The 11,201-nt window shown below is 41.5% G+C and overlaps 1 protein-coding gene across 2 annotated transcripts in view; it reads left to right on the top strand.

The window, feature by feature from the left end:
* Positions 1 to 875: 875 nt before the first annotated feature.
* TNRC6C (trinucleotide repeat containing 6C) overlaps positions 876 to 11,201 on the top strand; it is a 37,049-nt gene continuing 26,723 nt past the window's right edge. Inside the window, exons 1-3 of one of the 2 annotated variants that reach the window (XM_010007149.1) lie at positions 876 to 3,249; positions 3,825 to 3,830; positions 10,723 to 10,932. In XM_010007149.1, coding sequence (XP_010005451.1) covers positions 876 to 3,249; positions 3,825 to 3,830; positions 10,723 to 10,932 — 2,590 coding nt within the window. Of the gene's footprint in view, positions 3,261 to 3,824; positions 3,831 to 6,782; positions 6,787 to 10,722; positions 10,933 to 11,201 lie in introns of both variants that reach the window. The other variant, XM_010007156.1, reaches the window with a different exon arrangement.

Genomic DNA, 11,201 nt, shown 5'->3' with positions numbered 1-11,201 from the left:
TGCTAGAGTGTAAATTCCAGTAGTGGTGTTTAAATGTATAATTAACACCAAATAGTAAAGGAGTCTGTCCAGATTTCCTCCTTCATTTACAGAAAGGGTTGAAAATGTAAATGCAGGATGAATATAGTGTGTTGAGTATGATGTGAGTGTGTGTGTAATGTCTAGTGACAGGCAGACATTTCTACTTTTTTTTTTAATTGGATGTTCTTTGTGTTTCTCTGAAGAGCGAGAATTGAATAAAAATAAATGGGAAGAGTCTGCTTAGAATATCTTTTGTGTTTTTTCCAAATCTGCTTTTCAGATTTTTCACACAGATGAGTGTAGTTGCTGTCCTCCTTTATTGCCTGCCTGTTATTTTTACTTGTTTACTTAGGGATTCAAAACACTTGCATTGCTCTTTTCTAAAATGGAATAACTCCATTATTTTAATAGAGAGCTTTCCAGATTAAAAAAAGCAAAACAAAAAAAAACCCCAAAACTAAATATGACCGTTGTGTTTTATTCTAGAGAGGAAAATTGCTGTATTATGTTACAGAATGTACTCTAAGTGTTAGCAGAATGCAGTGTTGTGACTAGCAGTGTAAAATAGCGTTTAATAGAGGGCTTTTGCAGTGCTTGAACAGTGGACTAATTTTTAACCTTGTTAAATCCTTTCAGATCTCAGCCACAGTGGATTGGGAGACCATTATGAGAATTCCCACTGGGGACAGCAGCCAGCTTTCAGGAGTGAAGGCAACTGCAGCTGGGATAAAGTGATAATAGACAGGACTGACAAGGAAGCGTGGCCTTCCATTACCGGAGCTGAGACTGAGTCTGCCTCAGAATGTACTACAGACACTGACTCTGCCTCCAACTGTGGCTCAGAGAACAGTAGCATGGCTACAGGGAGTGCCCAAGGCAACTTCACTGGACATACAAAGAAAACTAATGGCAATAATGGCGCCAACGGAGCACTCGTCCAAAGCACTTCTAACCAGAGTGCCCTTGGAGCTGGTGGAGCAAACGGTAACGGCAACTCGGCCAGAGCGTGGGGGGTGGCTGCAGGCTCTGGCTCTGGCCTAGGTCACTGCTCTGCCAGTGGTGGGGATGGAAAGATGGACAACATGATGGGAGATGGTAGAAGTCAGAACTGCTGGGGTGCTTCCAACTCGAATGCTGGCATTAATCTTAACCTTAACCCTAATGCCAATCCAGCTGCCTGGCCTGTACTCGGACATGAAGGAACTGTGGGAGCAGGCAACCCTTCCAGTATTTGCAGTCCAGTCAGTGCCATAGGTCAGAACATGGGCAACCAGAATGGGAACCCAACAAGCACTTTGGGTGCTTGGGGAAACTTGCTGCCGCAAGAGAGCACAGAACCACAAACGTCCACTTCTCAGAATGTGTCTTTCAGCGTACAACCTCAGAACCTTAACACTGATGGACCAAATAACACTAACCCCATGAACTCTTCACCAAACCCTATCAATGCAATGCAGACGAATGGACTGCCGAACTGGGGGATGGCTGTTGGTATGGGGGCCATCATCCCGCCCCACCTGCAAGGCCTTCCTGGTGCTAATGGAACATCAGTTTCTCAAGTCAGTGGGGGCAGTGGTGAAGGAATGGGCAGTTCAGTGTGGGGGATGTCCCCAGGTAATCCTGCCACAGGAAACAGCAATTCTGGGTTCAGTCAGGGGAATGGAGACACTGTGAACTCAGCATTAAGTGCTAAACAAAACGGATCCAGCAGTGCTGCGCAAAAGGAAGGAAACGGAGCAAATGCTTGGGATTCAGGACCTCCTTCTGGTCCTGGGGTACTAGCATGGGGCAGGGGTGGTGGCAGCAGTGGTGTTGGTAGTATGCATTCTGGAGCTTGGGGCCACCCCAACCGTAACACCAGTAATGGTGTGAACGGGGAATGGGGCAAGCCCCCAAACCAGCATTCCAACAGCGACATCAATGGGAAAGGATCAACAGGGTGGGATAGCTCGAGTGTTGCCAGTCCGAATCCTGCCATGCAGCAGGGCAATGAACAAATGAACTCTTGGGCCAAAACTGCTGCATCTGGCACCACAGCTAGTGAAGGAAGTAATGACAGCGGTGGAAGTCAAAATGAAGGCAGTACTGGGAGGGAGGGGGCTGGAGAGGGCAGGAGGAGAGACAAAGGGATGATAGACCAAGGGCAAGTTCAGTTGCCAAGAAATGACCTTGACCCCAGGGTCCTGTCCAATACGGGGTGGGGACAAACCCCTGTAAAGCAAAACACTGCCTGGGAATTTGAAGAGTCCCCAAGGTCTGAACGAAAGAATGACAATGGAACAGAGGCCTGGGGTTGTGCAGCTACTCAATCTTCAAACTCAGGGGGGAAGAACGATGGGTCCATCATGAACAGTACAAATACCTCTTCAGTATCTGGGTGGGTCAACTCTCCACCGGCAGCTGTTCCAACAAATACAGGTTGGGGAGACAATAACAACAAAGCACCAAATGGCCCAGGGGGATGGGGAGAGTCAGCAAGCTCTACTACTGTTAATAATGCTGCTGCTGCCAAAAGCGGCCACGCTTGGAGTGGGACCGCAAACCAGGAGGACAAATCACCTACCTGGGGTGAACCTCAGAAACCCAAATCTCAAAACTGGGGAGATGGACAGAAATCAAATTCAAGCTGGACTTCAGGAGGTGGAGATTGGACAGATTCATCATCTGTTCCTGGACACTTGGGTGATGGGAAGAAGAATGGATCTGGATGGGATTCTGACAATAGATCGGGGTCTGGCTGGAATGATTCCACAAGGTCTGGGACCAGTGGGTGGGGAAATGGCACAAACAGCAAGGCTAATACAGGTACAAGTTGGGGGGAATCTTTAAAGCCAAGCCCCCAGCAAAATTGGGCTAATAAACCCCAGGACAACAACGTGAGTAACTGGGGCGGAGCTGCTTCTGTAAAACAGACGGGGTCAGGGTGGGTTGGTGGGCCAGTGCCAGCCAAACAAAAAGAGAACTGTGAGGCAACTGGCTGGGAAGAGCCATCCCCACCCTCCATTCGCCGCAAGATGGAAATCGATGATGGTACCTCAGCTTGGGGCGACCCAAATTACAACAACAACAAGACTGTAAACATGTGGGATAGAAATAATCCTATCATTCAGAGCAGTACCACAACCAATACCACCACCACTAGCACCATTATCAACACAAATATGGTTGAACCTCAGCCGTCGCACCAGTCAAGTGCCCAGCCGAACCGGTCCCCGCTGCTTGGTCCAGGTATGAAAATAGTTTTATAAGATACTTTTACAGCACTGCTGATTACTGAATGCTGTCTGGCCTCATCAGTGTGTAGTTACACAGTAAGGACAGAATCCTGATTTTGTATCATAGAGTAAGTTTGGTTTTTTACTCTGAAGCAGTGCTAACTGCTTGACTCGAGGACAGAACCACTGCAACCTGGTGCACACCCTTCCTAGTTCCAGTGAATGTAAGAAAGGCTTGAAACAATGCCTGGTAAAAAATGCAATAGATCCTGAGGTTGTTGAAGTGTTTTATTTCTTCAGGTCTTCCGTGCTTACTTTGCATTTTCTTTTAATTCAGCCATTGGAGAGTTTGAGGTCTTTTTGCTAACCTTTTTTCTCTTGTCTTCTGTTACCATTGCTCAGCCTTTGTTCTTGTTGAGACACTATGCATCTGTTTCTTTTTTGCAAGCCGTATCTCTTGGCAACAGATGTTTTTTAACAATTGCATGAATCTAGGCTGTTACTGACTCTGTCTTCTGTTTGTTGCCTTTTATAAAGAAATGGTTCTCTTCCATACTTCAGGTCTTGAGCACGAGTAGTATCTTGGAGTTTCATGTGATTCTCGTAAAGCTGGATTGGTTAAAGATGTTAATATTCAGGGTGGCTGGGAAAAGTTACTCTAACTTCAGCTGTGTTCCAAAGTCAAGTTTTTAACCATCTAAAATTTTTTGTAATCAAATTGAGTACTGTTGTAGATAGGCCACAAGGAGTAAAAATGGGGAAAAATGAGAAAAATGGTTAGGGGGGAAGGATTGAAATAAAAGTTAGTAGCAGCCCTGCTCTACATCATGACCACAGACTTCTCAAAATAAATCTAATCTTGGAATACTCTTTGAAATTCTTCATCTGATTTTTCTCTCCAAGGTTTTGTTTCATCTTGGTCATGGCTAAATATTAACTTTTTAACTGTGTTTTCCTCCAAGTGGGATTTGTTCTACTTCTCTTATTTCCATCATTTTTTCTCCTTGATGTTTTGTAATAATTCAAACTTACTGTAATGTCTGTGTAAAAATAGTCTCGTGTTCCCTACTCTGGTCAAATATTTTAACAGTTGAGAGTGTCTGTTTTAATAAAATGATGTGCTCCAGGAAGAGAAATCCTCAAACAGGTTTGTACTTGGTCAGTCTAACATATGTGGTGTATCATTAATTTACCTTAAACTCATTTAATCCATGTTTAATCCAAAACTTTACCCATGGAACTGGCAATTCATTTTTTTAATTGCAGTGGTGGTATCATGGAAGAAGGTTTTTGTTTGGTTTTGGTGAGGAATTTTGGAGGGGTTAACTTTCATTAAGCTGATTTTTGGATGTTTACATCTGTGCTTCTGGAACTGTTCATATCCAGCAATTTCTTGTTAATGCTGTTCAAATAATCTTAAGTCCTTGCAGAGGAAAACGTAACTGTTATGAATCCTGCCGATTTGGCAAATGGAATTTCAAAACTGGTGTTGATCTCCAGTGATTTCTCTGGAGAATAGATGGTAGCAAAGGAAGGGTTTCTTTGAAGTGATCTGTTTATTCAGTCAGAGAACTGCTTATTAATTTGTAACCATCCACTCCAGCTACCACGTGATGAGGTTAAAATGACAGTGTTGTGCATCTTGCAGAAATGTTCATTAGGAAGATTCTAAGATACTGAAGCAAAACCAACTCTTAGAATATACTTGAGATGGCATGAAAGAGGAAAACTGAGTCATACTGAAGACAGTACAAAATACGATTAAAGTGTAGATCAAGTTATTGAAGGCATACATTAGGGGTTTTTTTGTGTATTTATGCTTAAAAATGTTTACAGTTGTATACACAGGTACAGATATTAAGGCCATACATGGAAACATTTTGAAGGATTATTGCTGAACTTGCAGATGGAAGCAGATCCCTGCGTCTTTATTATGCACATTTTCACTTTTGCCTGTGCCTGAGCAGGGCCAGTCTGGTGCTTATCTTGGATAGAGAGAGCAAAAAATGTCATTTGAAATGACCTTATTAGCTTCCCCATTCAAAGTGCAGGAGACCTATTTTTAACTGTGTGTAGCACAGAGCAGCTGTAGAGCAATATCCTGTTGGTCTTTGTGGAAATTTACACAGACTTTAAACATCTACAAATCATGTCCCATCTGGGACAGCTGAAAGATGAGATGCAAGTAATGAGCAGCTTTGCTATGACACAGTCAGGGGCTTACAGTTTTGTTGTCATGCTGTTCAGCCTTATTTTTCCTACTCCAGTTCCCTGTTGTTGGCTATGCCTTTCCAATCTCTGCAGCGAGGGAGTCAAGAATCCTGTAATCCACAGCAAAATTTCACCTGCAACATTTCCATGCAAAGCATGATTGTGTCATTTGAGGCTGTGCCATAGGGCTCAGGTTAAGTGCTCATCTAAAATCGTACAAGACTTGAACCGCTTGTTACCACTGGCATTTTGTCTTCTGCATGGGTCATGGTGGTGCTTTGTTTTCAGGGAATATAATGAAGAAGGAACCCTGGATTCTGTTCCTTTATTAGTAGGGAGGTCTGGTGTAGCTGAGATGGCGCAGGCATCCAGAAAGCAAAGCAGTTGAGGGGAGATTTAGGTTAGATATTAGGAGGAAATTCTTTAATGTGAGTGAGGGTGATGAAATGCTGGAACAGGTTGCTCAGGGAAGCTGTGGCTGCCCCATCCCTGGAAGTGTTGAAGGGCAGGTTGGATGGGGCTTGGAGCAATCTGGTCTAGGGGGAGGTGTCCCTGCCCATGCAGGGGGTTGGAACTGGATGATCTTTAAGGTCCTCTGCAACTCAGACCATGCTACGATTCTGTAATTTGAATTTCGCTGTGCAGCTCAAGTGTAGCTGTTCACAGAGGAGCAGCAGTCCCTTTGGGGTTTCAAGTTTATAATATCTTTTAGAAATGGAGGCCAAGTTACAGTCTTATTATTCAAGTTGTCGCCCACCCCCAGAAGTTCTGAAAATTCTTTTAATTCTAAATTTATAAGTTATTGATGTGAAGCAGCTGCTGGTACACACTGATAAAAATGCATAATATTAAGTTTCATTTCTTCTGGGGGGAGGGAAGGGTAGGTAATGTGATAAACAGAGTCCTTTCTAGTTACAGGAGTTTTCTTCCACACCATGGGTGAGCTGTTTAAAAAGACAAGCAGAAAGCTAGTGGTTTTGATTTAGAGTAAATTTTCATCTCTTGATACAAGGGGAATAAGAAGTGAGGAAAGGTTTTGCAGACAGGGTTGATTAAAAGAGATTTTTGGATCCTAAACAGCATCAGATCCTTCCTCCAAACACTGAGGAGTGGGCTTGATGCTTTCCTGTTCCTGTTGGGTAGGTCAAGACTGGCAGGGTTCCAATCACCCATCCTCCAGCTGAGCAAAGGAACAACCAGTGATAACATAGGCTTCCCTATGGAGATTGTAGGTCAAAATTTACAGTCTAGAGGATAAAGAGCTTAAGTTTCAAAGATCTGAAGCAGTTCTAAATTCTGAAAGCTCTGAACATCTATATTCTTGTTATAATTCAGTCCTGTTGTCTCAGTGGCAATTTATGTGTCATTCATAGCACATAATTTCTGTGAAACAGAGGATCTAAGTGATATGTCTTCCTTACCTCTAAGTTTCAGCAGAGTGAATTTGACACCACACCAGTTTTAAACTCCTTTAGCATGCTCCTAAAATCCTGTTGTGGGTCCTCAGCTCTTAATAGCCAATTTCTGGGGACAGCCAGGTGATGCTGAGAAATCTGCCCTCTATTTTCTTTCACACAAGGTTAATTTCATTGCTTGAAAGCCAAATAAGAGCTTCTCTAATGCTGAGCAATACAAGAGGAACAGAGCTCCACCACATGAACTGCAATACATTTTAGAAAATGAAGACTTGAAAGGTTAAGGGTTACAGGTGACCCATGCGTGTATATATATGTAAATAACCCTCCCTTTTATGCACATGCATTCCTCTAAAGCTTTATATTCTATTATTAGCAGACTTAAGTAGTAACTATTGAGTAAACAATCTCATTTTTCTACCTAATTTTATTTCTCACCTACATAAGGTTCCAATATCTTTGTTTGTCTGTATTGTAGATATTTATCACAGACCAAACAACTTCAAGGAAAACAGTTTCTGCCATCCAAATGGCTATAGGTTTATTTTGAGGGAAAACAACTGCATCCTGCCACAGCTTAGTTAACATTTCACTTTCCCTTGAGGATTTCCTGTTGGCTGAGGCCCAATGTTAATTATGTTTTTATTTCAATAAAACAAAGCTCTGCCAATGTGTCCATGTTATTGACACACTGTGGTATTTTTGTTTCTTGCAATTCTAACAGTGATTAAAAACTCCAGTATTAAAAGCTCACTTGCTAACAAAAGGACTCTTTAAAAAAGCTTACTCTGTTGCAGGAAAACATCAGTGCAGATCTGTTAGTTTAAGGCATGGATCCTTTTCTCAGGAAAGCCTGCCTACATATCATTTTCAGAAAGAAAACAGTACATTTTCTCTGAACAGAATTTTTGACCATTTTTGAGATTTTGAGACCACTGTGATGATGTTTTCCTTCCAAACAGCTCTGTAGAGCAACTTAGATGTAGCTTCAGATGTTTATTCCACCCACTGTAACATCATTTGTGAGCAGCCTTTATTGTGAGATATTTAATAGTGCTGTAAAATACCACCAAGCAGGCTGCTGGACTACACAGACTCTTTGAACTCTTATTCTACCTGTGGCTGTTAAAAGTACCAACATACGGAGTTATTTCGAAAATCTAGGAAAAACCTGGGTCAAAAAAGGGACTCCTGAAGAACACAAAGTAAATGTCTTGCAAAAATGTAGCTTCCTTTATATTTTTAAGTTCCTGAAATAAGAGTAGTGTGGAGATGTAAAAAGGCAGCACATAGATAGTAACGTTAATCCAGCCAGGTACTTACCACAGAGAGGAAAAATACTCGGGAATTTATGTCCAGGTTAATTTTTACAGTGTACGAGTTATTTCTTCAGCCTTCAGGTTTTATATACTGATTTCCTGCACTTAATTTCATCTGTTAAGACAGTTTTGAAACCTTTTAGTTGATGCATTTTATCTGCTTTCCTGTGTTAGCAAGTATGATGTTTTAGTAAAGGTTGGCTCCCTCATTATTTGTAATCCCGCATTATTGACTGCTCAGCGCATTTAAAGCACTTAACTCAAAATAACTTGGACATTGCACATCTGTGGACTTGAATCAATGTTGTTGCATTTATAGTAAAGAGCAACAGAAGGACCAGTTCTTGTGAGGTTTTTACTCTACAGCCTAGCAGACTTTTATCTTTTCAATATATAAGTTGTGTTTTAAGGTGGATTTTACAAATTTCATTACTTGGAATTTCCAGTATAGTTCATATGAACCCAGGGAAACATTAGTATTCTGCACTCTGTCTGTTTGTATCTGTATTCTAGTTGGTGCTTTAGAGATGTTTTGTTTTCTGTTTCATTTGCCTGCAGTTAATCTTTTTTAGATGCCAATATGATTAAATACATGCAGTTGCCTGACAAGGTTGCCTTCTGAGCAGTGAGGCAGAAATACAAATAAAGTGTTCCTGAAATAAAGTTGGCTCAAAGATACAAGCAGAAAGCTCGAATAAGTATTTTAGTACAACACCAATGAAGTTGTGTTTAGTGGAACCTCTGTGTCTGCCAGTTTGTTGTCTGTACACAGTTTAAAATAACTAGAAATTTAGACATACTTTGAAAGAGCTCAGAACACAGGATTTCTGTTTCAAGTGGAAATCAATTTCATGACATGGAACTTTGGTGTTGTTTCAGTTCTACGTTTTGAAACACAATCTTGCTGGTAGTGAAGGAGCTTTATTAAGCTACATGTCCTGAACATATAGGCTTCGTTTGGATTTTTTAATGTCTTATACACTTTTTATCAGTATCTGAGAGAACTGCAGCTGCTTTAAGAAATAGAGCCTAAAATAAAGATGCAATGTGGTCACACTGCAGTGGTGAACAGACACGAGCCCATCTAATTGAAAGGAATTTTTTTCATTCCCAGCCAGTGTTGGTGGTGTTTGTTGTCAGCAGTTTCTAGTAACAGAAATTCTGTTGGAATCAGTAAATTCTGCAAAGAAGTCTAGCAAGAAATCTGCTAGACTTGTTGCTCTGTGTAACTCTGTTGCTTAGTTGGATTAATATATTTCAAGGTACTCTTAAAGTTCTTTTGTGATATCCTTACCATTTTGTACCTACTCTAGGTGTCTGTTTGTGCTGAAAACATTTCTGGGGTATTTTTACAAATAACACTGAGAAAAAAAGGAATAGTGCTGCACCAAAGCAGGCATCTAGTCCTTAAATTATGAAAATCTGTTAAAAACAGTAGCAATGCATATTAGCAAACCCAAGTTTTATACTTCCAGATCTGTTTTCATGTTGTGAGCTCCTGGAAGTTACGGGCTTGGCAGGGTATAAAATACCTGAAGTTACTAATATTAATCTCCAGTGAAAAGAGGACAAGTTCCTGAATTAGCAGCCTAATCAACAGTTGAAGTTCTAAGTAGTCTGAATTCTGCAGTACCTTGAAATCTCAGTTGTCATGTAATGTAAAGCTTTTTGTGATAATTATAGAAAAAACAGGTTACTATTCGGTATATGTAAAACTGTGTTCACTGGCCTTTCATGTGTCTGGTGCTTTTGTATATTTTTAAAAAGTACCTTGAACTCGGGCATCTATGAGCCAGATGTGTCTTTTGAGAGAAGAACTTTTTTGAAGAGCTAGTGGTCATTTAAAATTCAATTTATGCTTTTTCTGTGTTGATCAGTGTTGCTCTTTAGACTCAGAAGCTCTGCGGCCATTCCTGGCACGTTTCACTGTAGATTCCAATTGCAGTCTTGCCTACATCTCTAAGTATTGTATTTATTCTAATGCAGACCCTCAGTGCTGAAGGGGTACTTGGGGAGCACCATCAGCCATAAGCTGTAATAAAAGCTTTAAGAGATGTTACATAAGCCTACATTGAAAACTATAGCAAACAAATTATCTTGTGGAGTATGAGAAAAGAGATTGGATAATTTGTAGATAGTTAAGTTAACATAGCTTAAAATCTTTCAGTGAAACAAGGCCCAACTCCAGTTTGGGTCCTGGTTTCCTGACTGCTCACACTGCTGTGTGTGTTCCCTGAGACCTGTTGGGTCTGCTCTGAGAAGTTAGAAGCAGCTGCTCCCTTGGGACCAGCTCTGGTGCTTGCCTGGCAGCCTGACTGCTCCTGGCTATGCCAAAAAACACTTTCTGTCCTGACAACTTGGAATTAGTATTCAATTAAGAAAAGACTTTGCAGACCAAATCAAAGGGATTTTTTTATATATGTGTTATAGAGTTACTGTGTACTTACTGGTTCATGCTCTTTGTAGACAAAGGCGTTAATATTATTGACAAAAGAAACCTTCCCTCTCATTACTGTTCTTCTCTGCTTCCCCTTGCTTCAGCAGGCTGGGGAGAAATGCCTACTGTCCACACCAAGACTGAAGCTTCTTGGGGAGAGCCCTCATCCCCTTCTGCTGCAGTTGATAATGGCACTTCAGCCTGGGGGAAGCCCCCCAGCAGTGGTACAGGGTGGGGAGAGAATCCTGCCGAGTCAGCAGGGACATATGGAAGAACAAATGCTCCAGCTGCTGCCCCAGCACTGTGCAAACCAGGTAGGTGTGTGGATGTCACTGTATCAGAGGTTGGGGGGGAAAAAAAAAGCAGAGTGTGTTTGTTTCTGCCAGTATTTTTAAGCTGTGCTTCTGGTTTTCTGTGCGCTCAAACTGGAGGCTGGCTGAATAGTTTCCAAGTTCTATTGGCTGTCTCAGAACAGTGATATTTCAGATACCAAATTCATACAAAACTAGGAATATAGTGCATCAATCCAGTTAATTTAAAAGTCTTGCTTGTATTTTTGTGTACTTGGAGAGCAGTTCAGCAG

The sequence above is a fragment of the Chaetura pelagica genome, unplaced genomic scaffold (genome assembly GCF_000747805.2).
Source record: "Chaetura pelagica isolate M959 unplaced genomic scaffold, ChaPel_1.0 scaffold180, whole genome shotgun sequence".
NCBI lineage: Eukaryota > Metazoa > Chordata > Aves > Apodiformes > Apodidae > Chaetura > Chaetura pelagica.
The sequence above is the reverse complement of the archived record's forward strand: the minus strand, read 5'-3'. Positions and strand labels throughout refer to the sequence as shown.